This window comes from Uranotaenia lowii, chromosome 2 (genome assembly GCF_029784155.1).
Source record: "Uranotaenia lowii strain MFRU-FL chromosome 2, ASM2978415v1, whole genome shotgun sequence".
NCBI lineage: Eukaryota > Metazoa > Arthropoda > Insecta > Diptera > Culicidae > Uranotaenia > Uranotaenia lowii.
This window is the reverse complement of record NC_073692.1, coordinates 163,368,067-163,392,578: the sequence shown is the minus strand read 5'-3', so window position 1 is coordinate 163,392,578 and position 24,512 is coordinate 163,368,067. Positions and strand designations below refer to the sequence as shown.

The 24,512-nt window shown below is 35.6% G+C and overlaps 1 protein-coding gene across 12 annotated transcripts in view; it reads right to left on the bottom strand.

Moving 5' to 3' along the window:
- LOC129741933 (ATP-binding cassette sub-family C member Sur) overlaps positions 1-24,512 on the bottom strand; it is a 373,059-nt gene that overhangs the window by 182,210 nt on the left and 166,337 nt on the right. For all 12 annotated transcript variants that reach the window (XM_055733758.1, XM_055733747.1, XM_055733756.1 and 9 more), the window contains exons 7-9: positions 22,540-23,300; positions 6,755-6,892; positions 6,312-6,474 (exon numbers count right to left, since the gene is read on the bottom strand). In XM_055733758.1, the coding sequence (XP_055589733.1) occupies positions 6,312-6,474; positions 6,755-6,892; positions 22,540-23,300 (1,062 nt within the window). The remainder of the gene's footprint in view (positions 1-6,311; positions 6,475-6,754; positions 6,893-22,539; positions 23,301-24,512) is intronic.

The following is a 24,512-nucleotide window of genomic DNA, read 5'->3' as shown; positions in this document are numbered from 1 at the left end:
AAATTGGAGGATATATGGATAATGGAAAATATAAATTCTAATCCTCTCTTTAGAAATATACAAGAGCCACACTTTTACAAGTATTAAAAATAAACGCTTATTGCATGCTGTATCAAGAATGGAAGCCTTAAGCAGTAAGGTATAGATTTTGTGCCTTGCAGTCAAATGTATCATTGAAATTTTTGAAAATCCAAATTAAGTATAAGACGAAGGGAATTCGTATTGTATTGAAATTTGAAATCAGAAGTTGAAGTCAAATCCATACTGTAATATAATACATATCAAGAGTAAAAAAAAAATTAGACTTGAGCCAAGAATAATAATGGAATAAATAAGGATTTGGTTCGTCATACCACATAAAATAGCAGTCTTCAAAATAATTAATTGACCATGTAAAAATTCTATAATCTGTACCTTGAAGTTAACTAAAGGTAACATCAGATTTTTTGTTTCAAAACGAATCGGAAATAGAAACGGGAGACTAAGTTAGAAGAATTATTTGTTTTCACAAATTCAGAACGAGGGCCTTTTTCTGAATTTCTAAACGTATCTTGATTCTAAGAATATAATAAGCTGTGTTAATAAAAATTTAGTTATCAGAACTCAAAAAAGGGTGAAACCCAAGATAAAGCATTGATTTTGCAACATTCTCAGTGTTATCTTCAATTTATTCCAAAACGAAAATTGAATCATCCAAGTTCATTGTAGAATATGTAAATAGAATTGAACATATCCAAAATCGCAGCTTACAAATTCAATTAAAGAATTTCTCTTAGGACCCATAAATTTCGTAATAAAGTTGCTATCGTATATGTTTTGGTAATGCGTCTAATGAAATTTAAAAATCTCAAAATTGTGTATGATCAAAGAAAATTTAACACAAAATATGTTACTGTGGTATGTTGGCAAGAAGAACTGAGGTACCTCCAAAGATTTAAAAGGAAGGTTCTTTAAAAAAATATTGTAGATGTGAACACGGCAGATTGAAAGTAAAGCCTCATCCCCTGAGTGCATTAAAATATAATTTTGTATGTTAAAATGTTTTAATGACGTATTGATGTTTTATACGACTTCATTATCGGTGCTGCAAAGTAATAATTATATAATAGGTAAAAATACTACAGAACTACAGAAAACTGGAAGAAGAAAACTTGAATTTGATATTCATATCGTTTGTATAAGTTGTTAGCTTTAATATTGACCATCTTCCATACCTAAAACAAAAAAAAACTAAATAGTTGATTATCTCATGAAAAGCATGTTGTGAATTACTGACCTTGAAACTCAATGGATAAAAATAAAACTCAGCTTACGCGACATAGTTCGTGGACAGAAGGTTGAGAAATGCATTAATTACTTACTGTTTCCATAGAACAAGTTAAAATTTATAGTCGCGCATTAAAAAGTAGGTAAACATAGGTAAACAAATATGTACATTTTCAATTCAAATGGTTGTTTATTGCAACTTTTTTTACTGATTTAAAACCATTTAAAATAGGTTTCCTAACATCTTGTAATTAAAAATACCCGCCGTTGAATTTAGAATAGAACGAAATATTTTCAATATTTATTCATTGATTTGTCTATCTTTCTTATGGTATTAAAAAGTGGTATAAAGAATATTAAATTATATTACATCAGCGCAGAACATACTGCATAAACTAGAGTAAGAGAATAACTTTAGATAACACCTTTTAAATTTTGTGAAGGATGAGAGGTATTCTGCCTATAGGATATTTTTTCTTGAATCTGATGATTTTGATTAGAATAAGAGGTTCATCAGATGATTTATGCTTAAGTAGGATGACTGTCAAGTAACAAGATGAAATCGATAAACTCCTTCATCTCAATATTACCATTACTTTCAGGTTAGATGATATTCGCGTGATGTAAATTGTGTTTTTTTTTACATAAGAAGATTTCTTGTTTCCACCTCAGTAGTCAATACAGCGACATTTGATTTAAAATCTTTCTCATCTGGGTGTTTTTTGACGCGAGTTGGTTAGACTAGTAGTTATTACTTTTGGCAGCACGAAACATCAATCCAGTTTCAATAAATCCTATCAATTTCAGGAAAATTCTGGTCTCCAGGAACGTTAGTTTTGAATAGAACAGGTACATTCACAATCGTTGCTTCGCAAAGCGTAGGTATCGGCTGGTTCTGAGGTTTCATCTGAACGCAAAGACTGTTTTATTTACATTTGAAATTTCATTGAATAATGTATGTGTGGACTTACTTTTCACTCATTGATCAGCACAGTTGGTGCAACTTTTTATATTGGCTGCGTTCTCAATACCTTCAATCGGAAGTTGTTTAACCGAGCTTGGTTTGTAGAACAGGCTACACTCGACAATTGCTCCTATCTTTCGGCCGGGAAGTTTCAGCACTCGATCCATTCCTTTTTGCCTCTTATTTTTTGCCTCGGTAGGCATTTTTGATGGTTCTCCGAATAGCGAAGCTTTGGTGGCGGCCAGGAACATCCACGTTAGGCGATTTCCGGTTTTAAGTGTCCGACAGTTGAAATGGACAAAAGTTTGTCGTGGCTAGTTTCCTCTTGCCGGTTCGACGGATTTTCAAAACAAACAAAATATTTGAAATGTCAAACCAATGAGTGACTGAGAACTCTCGGACTCGAACAATAACTCAATGCACTCAACATTCTAACACACGCAAGAAAAAAACTCTAATTTCGAGTTAAAACTTACACTTGAAATGAATAAATTCACACAGTGCTTTTAAAAGCGTAAATTTGTGAAATCAGTACAAAGTTTAAGAAAAGTTTTAAGTCAAGTAATATGACTTTCTACTTATTAAAATAAAGTTTTATGTAGTAAATTCACACAGTGCTTTTAAAAGTGTAAATTTGTGAAATCAGTACAAAGTTTAAGAAAAGTTTTAAGTCAAGTAAAATGAACTTTCTACTTATTAAAATAAAGTTTTATGTAGAACTTATGCATTTTCAAATATTTGATTCGATCTGTGTTACGTTGCCTTATTTTGAGGAATTGCCTTCATTCAAATATTCTTCAAATCGGATAAAAGTGTCTACAAAATAAATAACGTGAATGAGTGAAACAATTTTGAAATAAAATCAACTTTATTAAAGTAAAAACTTATAATAAAAATAAATAATCATGTGACAAAGAAAATATATTAAAAAAAATTAATGAATTAACTGGACATGAAAATATTTTCTGATTTCGGAAACGTTTCTTCAGTAAGATTTCTGTTGATAGTAAGAGTAGAGAAGAGGGCGAATGTGGTAGATAAGTCCTGTAGAGAGTATATGTATTTAGAAAACTTGATAAAAATAAATTTCTATTTACACTTTTCATGGATGCAATCATGAGTATGAGATTCAAGAAAGTGCTAGAAAATAATGATTGAATATTGTTTGTTCAATTGATGATCTTATGTTCAAATGAGAAATAATAAGTTGTGTTTAATTATTATTATAACAAAAAATCATAATTGGTTTGTTATTAAAGCTTTGACTGTCAAAAACTAAGAAGCGTGTAATCGTGTGTAAAAGGGAAAGAAAATAAAAATAAATGAGAACCTGAGTGGTATGTGAGCGGCAAGTTGGATGAGAATGAACTGGTGAGAAGCGATGAAGGAATGTGTGAGGGGATCGAAAAGAAGTGAGCATACTGTTTTGACATTCTACATTCGGAATTTTGCGCGGAAGGACTGGTGTTTTGTGACGAGATTGAGAATGGCCTGCGGAATCGTCGATCTGGCAGAAAAGATGGTGTTCTTGACAAACTGGCGGTCCGGCGGAAGTATGTTTACCACAAATACCACCGTTGATAAAGTTAGCCCATTTTTGAAGCTTAATAACTTTTTTATCTTAACTCTTATCGAAATGCAGTCTTCTGATGAACTATTTTTCATAGTTTAGGCTTTAAGAAAAACCGTTTTTGAAAGAAATCAGTCGAAAAAGACAAAAGTTATTGATGAAAAACTGGTTTTTCATGTTTCTACCAAACAAAATGTTTCAAAATCTCATACAAATTCAGGCTCGTTGAGCGACCCCTTCCCGTGATCTGATCTAGCCCAAATTTGGCATGAGATCTTGTACTAGGACTAGGAACAATTTTGGCCTGCAACGCATAACATTTCATAGGTTTTGAGTTTCCCATACAAATTTGGGGCAGTCTAGTGGATATGAGTAATCAACTAAGCTAAGCTAAGCTAAATAAGATAGACGACGAACCATTTTATCCAATCTACAGCGTTTCAGATTTCTAAAACTGTTATAAGGGTATTTTCTACTTTCACAATAACTTCTGAGGGTGAACGAACACACGAAACGAACACACACATATAGGATCTCAGTGAAACTTCATGTTTCTTTGAAGAGATCTAAATTCTACTTAAGACTAAGCGTACATCTTTCAAGGATATAATGGCTAGCATTTTATTAATGCTAACACCACCAACCCACAGAAAGAGTACTATGTTTGCCGTGACCAAGACTCGATCTCATGACCTCTGGCTTAGAAGACTTGAACGCTATCCTCTAGGCCACGGTCGGCGGCCATAACCACTTCAACATATTTGATGAATTTATGCATTTTAACCAATAAAAGAGGAATAATCGAGTCCGACCTGAATACAACTTTGTGGAAGACATGAAAGCTCTGATTAAAATTACAAAAAAGTTTGCATTTTTATTCCGCTATTGGTGGACCCCTTGAAAATAAATTTTATACCAAAAAATAATCCATGTGAAACTGAACAATATTGTCTAAGATACCAAATCAGTAGCAACACGTGAAATGGGTTGTTCATTTATAACGTTTCGAGAAAAACGCGTTTGAAAATTTTGCAACCTTTTTTAGATCACTAATTAAGATTAACGTGGAATCTTTCAAGACTATGTGGCCCAAGCGGTTAATAGGATCATTCTTAATAAACATAAATATTAAGGGGGAGTAGGGTCTAACACTTTCAAAAAATCGATTTTTTTATTTTTTTATTTTGTTATTGTAAAACATTTCAAGAATGTTGTGTCAAATTTTCAAGTCAATCGAAGCAAAACTGTAGAAATTAAAGGCCTTAGTCTCCTCTTATCTAATACTTCATCATTTTTAGAGCATAAACTTCAAACGCGTTTTTCTCGAAAGCACATTTTTAAAGTCCGTGGACATCGTCATTTGAAAACTATTTCATCGATTCTTTTCAAATTTGGAACATATTTTCTACATATAAAATACCAAACCCAAACGATTTTCTTTTTTTTTTTTTCTTACTTTGGGGAGATTTTACAGATAAAAAATGGCGGATTTTTTCGTGAAAAATCGTAGTTTTTACTTCAAACAGCCACAAAAATTTCATAAATTTTTTTTTAGTTAAATCAAATCGTTGGGGTTCAGAAAAACATCTATTAAAAATATTTTGCTCTGATTTTTTGACTTCAGATGATTCTGTGCTGAGATACAGTGTCCAGCACAAATCCTGTTTTTTAAAAGGCATCCTCGAAAGTGCTCCGTCACCGGCTCATTTTTCAATATTTTTCTACGAAAAAATTACTAACTGTTCTTTTAACAATGCTTTGTATAATGCAAAAAATTTGAAAACATTTGTTTGAACGATAGCTCTAAAAAAATCGTGAAAATGGTGTTTTTTTACCCGTTAGACCCTACTCCCTCCTTAAGAGTATCGATAAAAGGGTATTATCATGGAAAAATAACTCGCAATTGTTTAACCTAGCTGGAGTAAAAATTTCTTCTTAATAGTTTATACATTATTCGCATTGTACTTTATGTCTCATGTGTGTGAGTGAGATGGAGATAAAAATTTTCCCTGTTTTTTGACAAACGCTTATGGTTCTTTCTTAAGGAGTGAGTGAATAGCTCTTCGCATTTTTTCCCTTTTTAATGTTTTGCAACCAGACCGTTTGCTTTGTTGTGGAGTAAAGGGTGCTTAAACCATTTTTTGTCGGAATTTCGTCATATTATGGCTACATATCTTTAAGATCCATATTGAATTTTAAATGCAATGGAAACTGATAAACCAAAAATGGTTTTAATGATAAGTAGAGCTCAGATTGCGCAACTTGAATCTACTGAAATCAAGTTTTGTTAATTTGTCTTGAATATCTTTTACATATGCTGATGCTAAAATGTGTATGTCTCAATTCCTGGGCGCTTTTTATTTAGTTAGATTGATGTTCTGCACCACTGTGTATTGTATTTCATTTTCATTTTCTACCTGATTGCCATCGATTAAAAAATAATAATATATCAAATTTGATAACTTCAAAGTTGAAAAAAAAATTCGAAATCTATTGCTCGCTAATACTCACTCATCATCGTCCAGTAGCAGGAGTCCCAATCGAGGTGTTTCAGCTCCCGGCGTCTAATGTTGGAAATTTTTTCCCGGAACACGGCTTCCCATGCACTCAGCTTGATCAGTTTAATGCCTAGCAGCACTTCGTTAATCCGCCGTAATCGCTCGTCGGTGCATTTCTGCGAATAGAAAACAAACAAATCATGTTGATAGAATATTTAGCTTATGCCTGTTTTGCTGAGGCCACTGGCAAGTGACCAGTAGCTCTGGTGCTTATCTATGATTTTTCTTGTTAAGTTGGGATTTATATTCCTCTTCATGTCGGAAAACTTCAAAAGAGTTTTTTTTTATTGACTTGTTTGTCAGTGAATGCAACAAATTCTTGTTATGTTTGAATCAGAGAGTGAATACTTTCAATTATAAAATGGTTGGAGGATAAATATTAACAGATGAACTTACTGATGTATGTTTGGCATTTTTGGACATCATTTTGCCAATAACAAACTGCAGTGGTGTCATAGTCAGAACGCACACTATTGATCCAATTACGCTGCTAACGCCTAGCAATCGATAGAGTAGATACATCACAATTCCAATCTGGAAGAAAGAACAAAAATTTCTATGAGTTATTATAATAAAAATCAAGTGTTTAAGAAGACTGTCACTCAGTGTGTTTTTAACAAGAATTGGAATATATATCTTTGACGGTTATTCTTATTGTTCTACGAAAATTCCAAAAACTTGCATTTAGCTGATTGCAACTTTTACAACAACAAAATGTTAGAATAACAAAGTCTCAATTTTCGAATAAAAAACTGTTTTGCAAAAACTTTTATCGCTCGTAAAAAACTCGAATAGATGAGCTGAACCAGTCAAAAGAGCATTTCACGCATCAACGCACAGTAGGGATTTTTTATCAAGAGAAGGAACCTAGCACGATCGCCTAAACAGTATGGGAGAGCGGGGAATCATGGGCCACTTTTTTTCCTTTTCCCATAACTTCTTTAATATAAAAGATAAAATGAAAATAAAAAATGGTATGGTTTTCTACATTATCAAGGTATCATAAGGTATTTTTTTTAATTTTTTAATAAGTTATTTTCCCCAAATTCTGACTGTTTGAGGAAAAGCAATATTTTTTGGATTTTGAAAAATGGTGGGGAATCGTGGGCCACCAAATCCAAATTTACCAAATAACATGCAAAGTTTATGAGTTGACCCAAAACTGTGATTTCCTAGTTCATTTCGTTATTTTCAGATGATGAAATAAAAAAAAAGCTGTGTATGATCGCATAGATTCCAAAACCTGGCTCGCGAACGTTTTGGCAAAATTTCTTATATAGGATGGAAAAATGTTTACAGAAAGGTAAAACTTATTTTAAGTTCTGAATGTGTATAAAAAAAATAAAAATGTAGGTGATTCAAGATGTGTGGCCCACGATTCCCCACAAGCTATGATTTGCAAATTGGTTGCGTTTGTGTGACTTATTGATGTTTCATCAAAAATTCCTTTTCCACGTGAAAGATCATGACAAAACTAAGATCATGAGCGTATGAGCATATTTTTGTTATGCACTTTAGGTTCCCCATCGATGAAATCAGCGGGTGTTTTTTTAAATTAGGTAAGTAAATTTTTCTAACTTTTTATAGCTTGATAAATAAAAGAAGCATAAGATGCGTATTTCAGTCAACAACACGCACGCAAAGCGACGGCGATGACAGTTGGTTTGAGATTTTTATATCAACACACATCTGAGATATTAAAAGTGGCCCACGTTTCCCCACTCTCCCCTACTAAATTTAGGAAAACTATAGTTTATTATGCAAAAAAATACGAAGATTGGAATGGTCTACACCGCTTCCTGATTAAAAGACTCGGAACGCCTCATTTTTCTCGATTTCCCCTATTTTTCGGGTGCCATAATTCCGATTGTAGATATCTACCTTGCAACAAAATAGTCATAAAAACCATACTTATTTATGTAAAAATGTCGGCTGAATCGATTGGTATACTCCAATTTTTGTTTTGACTACGACAAGTGGCTCGTATTGCCTTTTTTCCCTAAACATAAGATTTTTTTCAAAGAAATGCAGCCAAACAAAGTGTAATCCAACAATTTTTTATCATGAATAATCACTTTTGTGGAATTAATTTCTACTCTAGCTAATTTTTTTTTCGACTATAGCCGTTTTACCATCTTTATGGAATTCTCGACTTTCCTCTAGCTAATCGTGTCGCTTTTTTGCACTAGAATGAATAGAGACGGCTAAATACCCCACACTTCCTCTAGTTTTTTTTTAAATTTTGCACACATTTTTGCAAAATTTTTCACTGTAACAATCGAGCAATTCACGTATCAAATGCAAAAATCAAGTAATTTAGTGTAAAATTGGTCTCTAAATCGATTGATGTACACCGCTTAGTGGTCAGCTTACGAGAATAGCCGCAGTCACTCCGATTTCCCCTAACATCGAGCGATATGTTGAAAAATATCGTTATAACAAATGGCAATGCATCAGAAAATGCAGAAAAAATCATTGAAACAGGTGTAAAATTCATTTCTGAATTGAATGATGTACACCCCTAAGCAACCAGAATTCCCTCAAAAAGGTTCATAGAAGCTTAATCAGCTCTCGTTTGTGTCTGAAGAGAATGCTTATCAGCCCAAAATTTAAGTTCTTGAAGCTACTTTCAAGTTCGTTTAGGTGGCTGTAGAGAACGCTATTCAGCTTCTAAGAGAATGTCAAGAAACTTTAACGCGCCGAAAAAAAATTCGATTGACAGATTGCTCTGACAACCAGATGTCAGATAGCTAGGTTGCCGGTCTATCATAGTCCATCCCATTGGTTTTAATTATATTGTTTTTATTACAAAAGCTGCTTACGCCTAGAGAATTGAACCGCTGCTCTCTAGGTTGCAATGAAACTCACCAGCGTCTGGACCAATCCAGCAATAGTTCATTGCCACTGTAATAATTAGTATTTAAACTTAATGTCATTTGAGATGATTGAATGGGTTGGCCAATAGATTGCATCTTATTTCGTTTCAAGGACTTTCAGTATAAATAATTAAACATAAATTCTCATCATCAAAAATTTATTCGAATATCTTAACATTTATAAGAAAAATTCAAAAAAATCTTGAATTCCATTTGTAAATATAAATATAAACAAAACAAATACCATGACAAGAAGTTGGCAGACATTTTTTACATGTCGCTTAGAATTCCCATATAGGTTCTTTAAAACACCTTCAAGTACCTTAATGGTGCGTTTTAGAATGTTACGTGAACGTTATCGACCTTCTTTAAAGAAGTTCCATTAAAAGCGCTTGGAAGTTCCGTTATCGATAGTTTAACCTTTCAAAGTTCCCGTAAAACATTTTTTCAGCCAAATGTGAACTTTGGAGTTCCATCTTTAAGTAAAAACGCGACTTTTGGTTGCTTGGGCCGCTTAGTGTTAAGTTTACGAGAAGAGCCTCATCCAAGTAACAATTTTAGCTTTATTATGGTCAGCAAAATTTCGTTTAGACTATAGCATTAATCTTCAAAAAAAGCTAAAGCGCATTCTATAACATCACCTGGACTCTAATAAAGCCAAAATTAGGCTATTTGGCCCTACCCTAGAAACGTCATCATGACATATCATTGTTGGTCATCAATGTTGGTCACCAAAGCTTTTAAAAAGCTATTATTAAACATGTTAGGATTAAACATGTTAGGGTTCTCGGAGTTTTATTTTTATTTTTTCCAGCAACCGTAATGGTTGATGAATGATGTTTGCATTATTGAGATATGGTCTGGTAAAATTAATAGCCAAAATATCAATGTTTTAACCATATTATGAGCCTCTTTTGTACTGCCAGTCAAGATTTTAGGTAAAATGTGTATTAAATAGTATCTTTAAAAAAATGCGCCTCGTCAAATCTGATGGTCAATCGTGATGGAATTGATGGAAAATAGGCCTGAAAAAATATTTTCCAATGCTTGCATTGTGAATCCATCAACATGGCGTCATTTTGTGCCCTTCGATTTTGCAACCAACATGGCGTGAGTCAACTCAAAGTTTTATTATGGTTTAATGATGACCCCAAAAAAAGCTACGATTTGACGTTTCTCTCGCAAGCCAACCATTTACACGCTTAGGATAAGTTCCTCATTTCTGAGTTGTTAATCCTTAGTACAGTAAATGAGGACAGACATTTTAAATAAAAACGGATTGGTTGTTAATCACCCGTTAAATAAATCATGAGTTGAAGTCAAATTTCGTTGTCTGACGCCATCTTGAAATCCAAAATGGCGGCTTCCGCTGAACTTTAAAATGTTGTAAATGACTTGAAATCGCATGAAACCCTATCAATATTGGTATTGGGTGAAGGGGCTAAACGAGTAGAAGTCGAATTTCGCTATCAGACGCCATCTTGAAATTCAAGATGGCGGCATCCGCTGAACTTTAAAATGCTGTTAATCACTGAAAATCGCATGAAACTTCCACAATATGGGTATAAGTTTTAAAGGATCAACGAGTAGAATACAAATTTCGCTATCAAGCGTCATCTTGAAATCCAAGATGGCGGCTTCCACTGAGCTTTAAAATTCAGCAAAAGACTAAAAACCGCACGAAAGCTTCACAATATTGGTATTCGTTGAAAGGGATAAACTAGAAGAACCAGACCCTGATTGTTTTTGGCAACCCGCTAGATCATTTTGTGTTTTCAAAACGAACGATTTTTCCCAACTTTGTTTTTACTTAGTACTTTTTTATCGTGTTTTTGATGCATTTTGCACTTTTCGTGTATTGTCGATAGTTTTTGTGTTATGCCATATTTGTTATTTATGTAATTGTATTATGTCTATCATGCTAATATGTCTAAATTGTATTGGTCCTATTATAGCAAAAACTATCAAGTAATGTTGTTTCTGTTTTTTGTTTGATTTAGGGACATGTGCCAAAATCGGATGTTGCCAAAATCGAATGTTGTCAAAAACGATCGGGGTCTGTATTGTGGTTGTTTTGTGCGATTTTGAGTCACTTACAGCATTTCAGAGTAAAGCGAAAAGAGAAAATCGACTACTACTCGTTTAGCCCTTTTACCCAATACCAATATTGTTGGGGTTTCATACGATTATAAGTCATATACAAAATTTTAAAGTTCAGCGGAAACCGCCATCTTGAATTTGGATGGCGTCAAATAACGAACTTCGACTTTTACTGGTTCATATCTTTCAGTTAATACCCATATTGTAAGGGTTTGAGGCGATTTTCAGTCATTTACAGTATTTTCAAGTTGAGTGGTAGCGCCATCTTGGAATTAAAGATAACGACGGACAACGAAATTCGACTTCTACTCGTTTATTACTATCACCTTATAACAATATTGTGACGGTTTCATGATATCTTCAGTTATTTACAACTTTGAAAATAAAAGCGGAAGCCGCCATCTTGTATTAATGATGGCGTCAAGCAACAAATTTTGTTCCTCCTATTTGAACCCTTTCACTCAATACTCATATTGTAGAGTTTTTCATTTCACTTCCGGTAATTCGATGTTTTCATAGATTTTTATAATTTTTCATCATTTTAACTCAAAATCAACACACAGAACTTATCAAAACTGTGTAAAAATGGGAATTCCAATTCAAATATGTGTCACTAAGTTATATGGCGGTTTAACAATCAGGCACTGAGTGCTATTATAGAACATGCAAAAGAAAGCTTGGAGCAAACTTCTAAGTTTGTGTTTTATTATAGTTTAAACATAGCATTCCTAACCCTTTCTAAATAACTAAAACAGTATGTTTAATTTAAGAAGAGAAATCACCGTGAGTTTGTTTTATGAAATTAATTTGCGGCTTTATCGGTGAGGGTTAAAGAGTTGAAATGAAAGACAGATAGAATATCAGAAGAAAATTCTAAGGTGGTGAAGAGAGCGAAGAGCATTTGAAATAGAAGCTTGGTCCGTTCGACACATGTGCATTCACAAGGCGGTCGAACCATCCATAATTTATTGTATCGAAAAACGTAGTGCCTTCTTTATTGGGTACTACTTCTTCAATACAGTAAATTGGTGTGGGACAAAGAATTTAGTATGTGGTCAAACTTCTATTTCAAATGCTCTTCGCTCTTTTCACCACCTTAGAATTTTCTTCTGATATTCTATCCGTCTTTCATTTCAACTCTTTAACCCTCACCGATAAAGCCGCAAATTAATTTCAAAAAAATATGTTTAATGGAAGATTTATGAGCGTTTTCAAAACTATCTGAAAACATATGGTCGATTCAAGATTATAAGCATTTTGCATAACCATAATAAAGCCGTCATAAAACGAGCTGCACAAAAAAGCCATAATAAAACCATAATAAAACATCGAAATGCTAGTAAGCTTGATCTGTGTTACTTGGGCAATCACCCCAACTTACCCTAAAATAATAAGTACCAAAAAATCGTGGTAACAAACGAGAAAGCATAAAAAATGCACAAAAGTGATTGAATCAGTTTTTAAACATATTGCCCAATTGAATGATCGACACCGCTTAGCATTAGGTTAAGATAGAGATAGGTTTCATTTCCTTCAATTACCCATAAATTTATTCATAAATTCATGCAATTTAATTTAAAATATCCAAATGAGAAAGCACCAGCAAAGTTTAAAAAAAATAAACTTACTGTTACTTACTGTTCAATCTAATGAAAGACATCGTTTAGAACTCAGTTATTGAGAGCAACCCCAATTGCCCCAGTTTCCCCTAAAATCATGACATATACTTAGAAAAAACTTTATAACAATTGAGAATGCGTCAGAAATCGCACAATACTGATTGAATCATCCATCAAACTGATTGTTGAATAGAACCTTGTACACCGGCAATTCTTCCTAATATATTATATGATGAGTTCTGGGATACTGACGTTTGAACGATTTTTTTTCTTTTATAATTCAGCTTTCCGCCCCCAGGTTCAAACAAGCGAAAACATAATAAAATAAAATAAAAAGAAATTTAAAATCTCAAAAGAAGAAATGAGGCCGTTGTGGCATCCCAGTAAGGGGTGATACGGTCAAAATTTGGTCAACATCAACTTGACGTATCTCTTTCAGATTTGCATTTAAAAAACCTGAACACCCCTCATTTTGAAGGTGTGAGTGTAGAATGTTGCTCCTATTTTGAATTTGGAATTCCCTTTTCAGTTGTCAAAATGCCGTCCAAGGAAGAAGAGCAGCGTATCAAAATTTTGCTAGCGCATCGCGAAAATCCGAGCTATTCGCACGCAAAGCTGACAAAATTGCTAAAATTTGCCAAATCAACCGTTACAAATGTAATTGAAGTGTTTGGGGAACGTTTGTCGACAGCCATGGATCGGAGGGAAATCGAAAACCGGAAGCCGTTGAGACGACAAAGAGAGTTGCCGTTAGTTTCAAGCGAAACCCTAACCTCTCTCTCCGAGATGCCGCAAATAAGCTGAGTGTATCGTCTACAACCCTAAATCGAGCCAAAAACGAGCCGGACTATCGACTTACAAGAAGGTAGTGACTCCAAATCGCAATGCTAAACAAAATACGACGGCCAAAGCGCGATCCCGGAGGCTGTACACGACGATGCTGACGAAGTTTGACTGCGTGGTAATGGACGACGAAACCTACGTCAAAGCCGACTACAAGCAGCTTCCGGGACAAGAGTTCTATACGGCAAAAGGCGGGGGAAAAGTAGCAGATATTTTCAAGCACATGAAACTGTAAAAGTTCGCGAAGAAATATCTGGTTTGGCAAGCCATCTGTACCTGTGGCTTGAAAAGCAGCATTTTCAAAGCTTCGGGGACTGGCAACCAAGAAATTTACGTGAAAGAGTGTTTGAATAAACGTCTGCTGCGTTTCCTGAAGAAACACGGTTGTTCCGTACTGTTTTGGCCGGATTTGGCATCTTCCCATTACGGTAAAAAGGCCATGGAGTGGTACGCCGCCAACAACGTGCAGGTGGTTCCCAAGGACAAGAACCCTCCCAACACGCCAGAGCTCCGCCCAATTGAGAAATACTGGGCTATTGTCAAGCGGAACCTAAAGAAGACCAAAAAAACTTCTAAGAACGAGCAGCAGATCAAGGCAAACTGGCTTTCTGCGGCAAAAAAGGTGGACAAGGTGGCTGTATAAAATCTGATGGCAGGTGTTAAGCGTAAGGCCCGGCAATTCGGATTGGGAAAAGCGGAAGCTTAACTGAATAGTTTTCCTGAATTTTATACTAATTTAACTTGAAAAAGAAATTTAATTTGATTTTTTAAATAAACGATTTCACCGATTTAGACGCGTTTTCCCTTGAACAAATTTTACCGTATCACTCTTTATTTTTGCTCTCTCATCATGAAGGCTATTTTAGAGGCAAGCTTTCAGCATCCGCAATAGCTATCTCCTACAGCTACAGCCTCACTTGGGCAAGCTTAACAGGCTTAGTGAGGGTAATAATTTGAGAGGAAAAACTTTTCTAAATAATAGTAAATCGATCGTAAGTCGGGTTCTAGCCCATAGCCGTCGTATAATAAATTGATAATAAAAACAAAATAGACGGGCCCATAACATCTGATAGTAAGCCGGGTTTAGACTATGGCAACGAAAAAAATTAGATAAATAATATTAAAATCAAATATTGATAAAGGGGAGAATGTGGCATCCCAGCATCTTTGCTCTCTCACCATGAAAGCTATTAGAGAGGCAAGCTTTCAGCATCAGCGACAGTTATTGCTAACATAATTGAGCTCTCCAGTATCTAGAGATCAATTACGACAGTAATTAATTAATCTCGGATGAACCCTGAAATGGGCCATCCGGGATTCGACAGCCGTCATAGCCAAAGGGGTATAACCAGAACCGTAGGAAGAACCGACTCATGGGGGGGAAGGGGTTTGGTGGCTGATTTTTACCTATGATTTTTTGCCCAACAATTCAGGAATACAAAAGAAATATGTATGTGACTATATGATTATTAATTTTTAAGTACTTTGACATTAAAAGTTTTCATAACAAATTGTTACTTAAGAAGATTGGTCCTGAACCTTAAATGTGAGCTAAATTCGCTTTCATCTTTAATTAAGACTTAGTTGATTTGTGCATAAAATAAGCTTTTTTAGGAGAGTCTCCCTTTTCTTTAAAATTTCCTATTCTATACTCATATATGTATAACCAGCCCAATTTTTCAGAGTATTTTGCAAATTCAAATATTTTAACCTTTGATGAAAATAGATCAAATTTAAAAAAAAAATTGAGAGATAAAAATTATCATATTTTCGGATCAAATTCCCTTGATGCAAACTTGATCCAAATTAATGATTTAAGTTTGACAATTGGCTTTAAAAAAAACTGCAATATTTACACATTGCGATTTATCGCTTGTCACTAGTATGCTCAATTAAAAAGCGTCATTCAAACGTCATGAATCGAATATTAAAAACCTCATCCTACAAAACTTAACACAACACTTCCCGTTACTCAAATATCTATATTAAACTAGCAATTTGAATTTAATTATTGATTTCTGAAAAATTAAATGGCGAATTCTGTGTTAGTAACGTTTAACAATACACTGGGAAAATTAAGTATTTAGTTCAGATTTTGTGGGTGAAGATGTTTCTTTAACAGCAAATATTTTTCATAAAGAATTAATTCGATAATAAAAACCCTGTGGATAAACAAAATGTGGACTTTTCAGATAATACAAAGAAATAAAAGTCTACCTTTTATATGTGATAAAATTGGATTCTGGAAATTTAATAAACAAGCAACATTAGGGACCAGGAAGAAATCTATGATTAGAAACACCTAAATTTGGCATTCTATATCTCAGAAATCCTTGGATCAAATTTTACAAATTTAGCATTTTTTAACTACGGCTATGTTTAATGTTGTGCTTTGTATTGAGTTGTTTCAAATTTTTTCGTTTAAAATATAACACTCAAATTCGGTCCTTTGAGTTATACTTCAAAGTGTAGCACTCTGTAGGCAAGCGAAAAAAATTAGATATCTTGTATTTGGTCCGCAATCTGTTCAGTTCATGATCTCTTAAATTCTTCCACAATTTATGTAGATTGTTAAATTTATTTACAAGTTAAACCTTTTTCTGAATTTTGAATCTGTATTCTGAATCCAAATTCTGAACCTGAATTCAAAAATTGCGCTTTGAAGCTGTATCCGAATTTCCATAAGATTTCTGATCAAAAAATACGATTTCCAAATTTTATTAAAGATAAGTATTTTATGAACCGAGTTTTAGAGCCCTCATTCATTAATCTATTATTTAAATTCGGTAGTTCAGGTTCAATCTAAATTCACTATTTAAATAATTTATTTTTAATCTGTATTGTGAATCAGTCTAATAACATGAATTTACAAAGATCTACATCATACTTTTCAATTCTGGATTGCCATTTCGAAGCTTTGATTTATTTTAATTGTATGTAAGAATTAAGAAATTTAGTTTTATATTCAAATTCAAAGTTCTTTAAGAATTCGAATATAAAACTAAATTTCTCTTTTTTCATATTTGAAAACTATAATGATAATATCGAAAATGCATATGATCTCGAAAAACATGATTTAAATTTTATATGAAATGCTAAAATAAATTTGATCCAGGGTTTCAAAGCAGCTTAATTTCTAATTTTTTAAGATTCTTTGAACTGAAATTCTAGAATCCTAAACTGGATACAGAATCCAAAATACGAAAATAGGAATACAATTCTGGTTATAGAAATTATGGAATCAGAACCTCTGAAATGGATTTATCAAAATTTAATATTCAGACCTGAATTTAGATGAACAAGTGAGAAAATTTTTAAAAAGTGTAGCAGAATTTTGGGCTTGGGATGGATTTTTAAGGTTTTGGCATAAGTTTTTAGTTTAGATTGTTACTCTCGATTAACCTTATTCTATTATCATAATTTGGTTCTAAACTTAAAATTATGAGTGTAGTGTAGAATACCTTGCTTACTGTATTGTATCCTCATGGGGAGGAGGGTTTAACCCTCAAACCCCCCTTCCCCCCCCCCCCCCCCGTTCCTACGGCCATGGGTATAACATAGAAGTGCAAAAATGATCGATTTTGAGTGAATATTGTGAAACAATTCGTGAATTTTTAAAAGGGCTTATGCGCAAAATGTAAACAATTCGAGTTATTGGCTGGGTGCGGGCCGAAGAGTTCATGATACCTGTCAATCTCACCATCTTGTGCGCAGCACAGCTTTTACTTGTCTTAGTCAACGTCGAATTTCTCTCATTGGTCCCATAAAGTTCAACAGCCTTCCAGAAGATATAAAAAAACAATTCCAATAGAATTGTTAGGTACGAAGAAAAACTTGACAAAGCGCGCCATCTAGTTCTGAAATCAACATAGCAGCAATTTACCGTACCCCTCGTCCGTCAACAATCGACCCGCTTAATAATTATTCTACTAGGGCTACTAGAATTCTAGTAGCAGTTCTAGTAGAATTCTAGTAGAATTTCTACCTGCAGCCAGGTGGAAAATGGCCCAACCAATTCTACTTGGAATGAATTTTGCGATCCAGAATGACAGTTTAAATGACCGGTGACCATGTGTGCATGTGTGTGTGAACGGACGGCTACGTGTACATGTGTGTGTGAACGCAAAACCTGTACTACCGCTAATACAATTTTCAAAAAAAAAATTGAAATAAAAATTTCTTAAGTTTAAAGATATTCGTTTATTTTCATTTTATGAACTCATCAACAGTAATCACTTTTTAATTTATAAAATATATAACATGTAGTTCCTCCGACGGCTGCACACGTAGCACCGAAAATTCCAATGAAGTTTGCTGCCTGCACCGCCGCTATTTCATTTTTTTCTACCACTGGATGGGGGGCTCCGTAGATCCTTCGATACCCGATGGCATCCCGAGCATCTTGGAAAGTCGACGAATGTTTAATTGTTTATTGTTTATTGTTTAAAAACATCAACGGATCACATGTTGATCCTAATGATTACTAACTAACAAATTAAAATTAATATCAACATAAGACTACACAATACTTCATACACTTAAAATTTTTCTTCGGAATACGTTCCTTGAGACGTCGAAGTCGAAATGTTCGGAAAACCGATTAAAAGTTTTTAGAATGCCGATGAAAGCGCTGTTAGACCCGTAATTGTTCAGGCGAATCGGAACGTAGAGCTGCAGGTTCTGGTTTCGTAATCCTCGGGGTCGTACGCTGAGAGGTATGGCCTCCAACAGTTCGGGGCAGTCGATTCTAGATGTTAGAAGGTCCGCTACAACTAGAGCACGTGTTGCATTTCGGCGTGCTTGAAGCGTATCTAAGCCTATGAGACGGCAGCGGCTTTCATAGCTTGGTAAACGAAACGGATCCTGCCAGTTTAAGTGTCGTAGAGCGTACCGCAAGAAACGCCGCTGGATAGCCTCGATTCTTTCAGCTCCGTTTTGGTAGAAAGGGCACCAAACAGCTGAAGCGTACTCGAGAATAGAACGAACTATGCAACAATAAAGACTTTTCAGGCAGTATACGTCTTTGAAATCTTTGGCCATACGAAACAAGAATCCAAGGTTTCGAGAAGCTTTGTCGACAACATAGTTCGTATGAATCTTAAACTCCAGCCTTCGGTCGAGAATAACGCCCAGATCGTTGATATGGTCCACCCGGATGATGGTTTGGTCTCCGAGGATGTACTCTGCATGAAGAGGATGCCGCTTACGGGTAAACGATATTACCGAGCATTTACTGCGGTTCAAGGGCAAGCAGTTGATATCGCACCAGTGAGCAAAAGCGGTGAATTGCTGTTGGAGGAAGTTGATGTCGTCTTGGCCGTTTATAGTGTGAAAAAGTTTCAGGTCATCGGCATAAGCGAGCTTTGTGCCACCGAGGAGCGAGAGTACATCATTAAAATAGATCACGAAAATGATCGGTCCCAAATGACTTCCTTGAGGCACTCCTGAAGAAGCAACGAACTGCCTGGAAAAGGATTCACCAGTACGAACGGATAACTTTCGTCCCATTAAGTAACTCCGGAACCAATCCAGTAGTGAACCACAGAAGCCTAAACGTTCGAGTTTTGCGATTGCAATTTCATGGTTCACCTTATCGAACGCAGCAGAAAGATCTGTGTAAATGGCGTCTGTTTGACTTTTCTTGGCAAAGCTGTCCTGCACGAACGATGTAAAGCTCAGTAGGTTTGTAGTCGTGGATCTTTTAGGCATGAACCCGTGCTGATCGTTGGAGAAGTGATGCTTGCAAAATGAGAAAATGGGATCCAAAACAACTAGTTCAAACAATTTGGCGATCGCGCATAGAGCGGAGATTCCACGATAGTTGCTCACGTCTCTCTTATCTCCCTTTTTGTGGACAGGAAACATGTGAGCTTCTTTCCACAATGAAGGAAAGATTCCACCGTCCAGCGATGATTGAAAGATATGCCTGATAGGTGTCAGTAAAGATGGCATAAAACGCTTCAGAAAGGTAGCTGGTATACCGTCCGGGCCCGTAGAAGATGAATTTTTTAGCTTAGCTGTCGCTTTTAGGATGGCTGCATCGTCGACCAGAATACCATTCAAAGATGACCCTAGGGGTGATATATTCAGTACAGCTCTGGCCAGTTGCTCCAAGGAAATTCCCCCAGTTGTGAAAATACTAGAAAATTTCTCGGCAAAAAGTTCACAAATTTCTGGATCAGAGTTCGCTGTGTCGCTGTCGAGGAACATGTAGGACGGAAGCCCTGGTTCTTTCCGTTGATTTTTTACGTGCTTCCAAAAAGATTTCGGACTGATCTTGAAATTCCTTTGTAACCGATTTAGATAATTCAAGTAGCTACGCTTACTGACTTTTTTATAAGCAGAGTTTAGTTTGCGGTATTCTCCCTTAGTGTAAGGGGATTTGTGCTTGTTGTAGTTTCGGAATGCACGTTTCTTGGCCGTCTTCAGTCGCCGCAGTTCTTTAGTGACCCAGGGAGCCCGTAGATCAGTAGCTACCCTACGTTTCGGAACATGGCGATCAATAACGTAGTTGAGAATGTTCGAAAAAGTCTCAGCAGCTGCATTTGGATCAGAAGGATCGAGCTCAACTTCCCATTCGATGGACTCAAGAACGAGAGATATAGTTTCGAAATCCACGTTCTTGAAATCTTGATAGAAGGTTGCCGTTTTCTTTACTGGAGCATATCTCCTTGCAGCAGCGAAAGAGACCACTAAGGCTGGGTGATGTGGAACAGCTTTGACAAGGGGAGCGGGAGCTAAGTCAATCGTCGGAATCCAGAAACCTTCGTTAACGAAACAGAGGTCGAGCATACGTCCGTTTTCATTCTCGATATTATTTATCTGACGTAGAGTCGCTGTACTCAGGGCGTCTAAGTATATGCTAGAAGATGCCGAGATCGAAGAGTGCACAGGATCTGGAAACAGAAAGCCACTTCGAGAGGAGCACCATTTTAGACCGGGCATGTTGAAGTCGCCAATGACAAGTATGTCATCCTCAGGAGAGCAAAAGGAGCTGACTTTAGACAGGCAATGCGAAAAGGACTCTGCTAAAACCAGGTCGCCAGAACGATCAGGAGGCACGTACACTACGCATAGATAGAGTTTCCGATTATTAATCCGGAGCATTGTGAGTCACACATGCCGTCCTCACTGGTGACTATTTCGATCGGATGCTGAGGGCTTTTTACGGAATTCTGTACATGATAAATAAACAAAAAAGGTTCTTTTTAAAGTAAAAAGCTACTACTGTACTGTGTTTAATGCATCCTCTTACCTGATTTTCAAGAAATCCTAGAGAGCTGTAGCTCAGCGGCCATGCAAGCAAAAGACTAAAATTTCCATGCGTTTGCAGGAAAAAAAAACATGAACAAGATGAACAATCAGAAGCATGGTTCATCTTGTTTGAATAGCATACGCATGAACAACACTAAGTGTAGATGTATGTGTGACAGATTTCAATTTCAGAGTTGAAAACTCACAAATACTAAGAATTTCGACAGTTGAACTGTCAGTTAACTGCCATAAATACACGTTTAAAAAAAGTCAGGTAAAATAATAATTGACTGGGGAGCTTCGAGCGAAAAGGGAAAATCGCAAATTTCAACCATTTCTGTAAAGCTTGCTGCACTTCCGCCAAAGGGAACATAAAAGGAAGACTCTGACAGCCGCGTGTTCTCTATTCTGATTGGCCAGCGAGACACAGCAGATCAGTTTGGTTTACATCGTATTAAAGTTTATTGCATGAAGAAGAAAATTTTGTAATTTAAGAAATAAAGTGAATTATTTACATTAAAGGAAATTAAAGTGAACATTTTAGAAGTCTAAACGGTGAATAAAGTTTTTATCAACAAATACTTACCTGGACTTGCATCTGTGAAACCTGAAAAAACTTACTTACCTGTGAGTTAACCGAGAAGAAGAAATACTTACCTGTGACTGAACCTGAAAAGAAAAGAAGAACTTACCGGTGGTGATTGAACCTGGAGAAAAGGTGAACTTCATATCCACTTAATACCGCTGATATCGACAAGAATCATTTTTAAGATCAAACTAATACAATACTTCAAAGTAAACTTAAGCCAATAACCAACCACTAATTTAGCATTTTTTTTATTTTGATATTTTTTTTAGCAGTAAATTTAGTCCTTATAATTTAGTTTTTGTTTTTATTCTCAATTCTCATAAATAAATAATTAATATGTAAATCATCCAAATGGATCTCTTCAGAGAAATATTCTTCCACTGAGATGCATTGAGTAAAATTCTCTTTTATTTTTTTTTCATACTTCCTCGGAGTAAATAATATTTTTTACGTTCTCAGCATGATTAAAATTCGTCCGCATTTTGGTTTTTAATGTTTTTTTTTTTTTTTTGTTTGCTGCCAGATATGCTGAGAACAGTAAGCGTTCATCACCAGGGGGCTCAAATGAGCTTTTGGTACCCAATTCTTCATATTCACAAACTATATTATCGATTTATTTTAGTTTAAAAAAAATTGCATCATTTAACGATCAAAATCAAAATACAAATATTCAAAAAATGTATGGAAATCGCACTTTTTTTTATCCCAAATATTTCTTAAGATTTGTATTGTGATCGTTTCTTAGATAAAGAACAAAATTCACCCAGCATCCAAAACTGTTTTATCTTGTTGTTCAGCCTTCATTAGAAAACTGCGCCTACTAGTCTGGCGGATCAGTAAGGTATAAGCCAATTAAAAACAAAATACCTAGCGAAAGACAATGCAATGCGTCAAACTCACCTTTAGCGGTATCGCCCACACGTAATGAGCAATCTTTACGAAAGACATTACGTTAAAAGCATCGTCGGACATCAGATTGGTGATGGTGCCAGCATCGGGCAGAAACACAAAAGCTGCATCCCCACCCGCATGTTTGCTGTTGGCTTCTGGTGTTTCCCCACTACTGCTGCTTTCCTGTTGGTCTCTTTCTCCAGGTTTTTCCTGTTTTTTCTCCCTGGGCAAGTCCATTACCGAGGCACTACTGGGATGGGCTGCCACTGTTGATGTTGTATCTGTTTTTTCAGGTCCATTTCCGGAATCTGTCCCAGCAAAAGCAGCTGCTGCATCACTTTTGCTGGGTACAGCAGTAAAAACGCAGCCAAACTGTTGCCGATCATTGGTTGCGATAGAGCGACTAGCAGCCGGTTTGTGTTTTATCTCTTCCGTTGCCCCCGCCATTGCCTTCTCTTTATTCTGTCCCAGCATCGTACTTCCGGCCGGCGGATGTGGGATTTCAATCTGTGAACTCGGTGCGGCGTTTTCATTTGCCATTGCTGCAAAAACACCTGGTCCTTCTGGTTCCGGCTGACCGCTAATCGGTACGGTGCGGGACATTTTGGCCTTGACACTGCTGCTGCTGTTGGTTGCTAACGACGACGACGACGATGTGGTTGTGGTGGCTGCAGCCAAAGTTGTAACCGGTACATCGGATTCACCGCTTCCGGTTATGTAACCATCGGGTGGATGAGTTTTTTCCTGCGACTGTTCCTGGCATGGCGAGTCTGGAATCGGAAAAATTGTAATTATTTTTTGGAGCCTGAAAATATTGCTTAAGGGGTGGAAATCGAAGGCAACATATGGAAAAATCCAAATTGAAACGTGGTACACCTTTGTGCTCCTCGGGCAGTTTGGGATCGGATCTGTTTTTGCGTTAAAACCCACTGAAAATGTCAAGGTCCAAGAAAATACGGCTGTGGAAAATAATGTTTATGTTCGTTCAATCATCTGTTTGATTCTTATAAGATGAAAATGAGGCGGCGAATTGTTTACTTTACATGTATGTAAGTATGTAAGTCTTTTGATTTTTTTTTCTACATCTCTCACACCTTCTGATTGAGTTTATTTTGCATTAACTTTCTTACAACATTATTTTGCAATATCATTTGGTAAAGGCATGATATTAACACGTTTGTCGCCATACTTTCAAATACGTCGAACATAGAAAATCTATAATTCTTTCAAGAGAATTATCAGGAATTTCGTATTCTCGAGATATTTTATGATTGAAACGACATCTCCGAGATGATGTTTTGGCTTTTCAAACTTTTACAGATTAAGCAGTGGATGACGTGTTTCCATACACAAATTATTTTCAACTGCCTGCTGCCTTCGTTTTGCGTAGCCTGGAAATCAATTTCTTCATTTTTTGTATAGGAACACGTAAAACACATCAAATATATGCTTGTTGTGATTAAATATAAGCGCGTGGAGACAAATGCCAACAACACCAATTTGTTGCACTTAGTTCAAGCTTCAATGTGGTTGATTAGTTTTAAAAATTCACTTGCACGTTTTTGCAATAAATGCTCGTGAAGTTGAGTAAAAATAAAACTTAAAGTTGCAATAAGTTGGCTAGAAAACGTCGTAGAATGTTGAAATCTTGTGAAAAACGTGTGATTTGAATGCCCCAACTAATGTTCAAAACATCTTATTCATGTAAATCCTCTTCTAACTATAGTTATGTTTAAAAAACTAACTTTTAAATAACTTCTCTTATCTTATCTTTCTCTTATCTAGTCCCTGAAATTTCATCTAAGTTGGATTCATTTCTCTACAAAAAAAAAGTTTCGCTGACTGAATGTTTGAGTCAAGACCCATCTCTGGGTCGCAATTTACAAAAAACTTTTAAATTACTTTCAGAATAAAACCTTTACAACTCTGCTCTGAAAAGAGATAGAGTTTTGATGTATTCAACAAAGTATCATATTTTCACG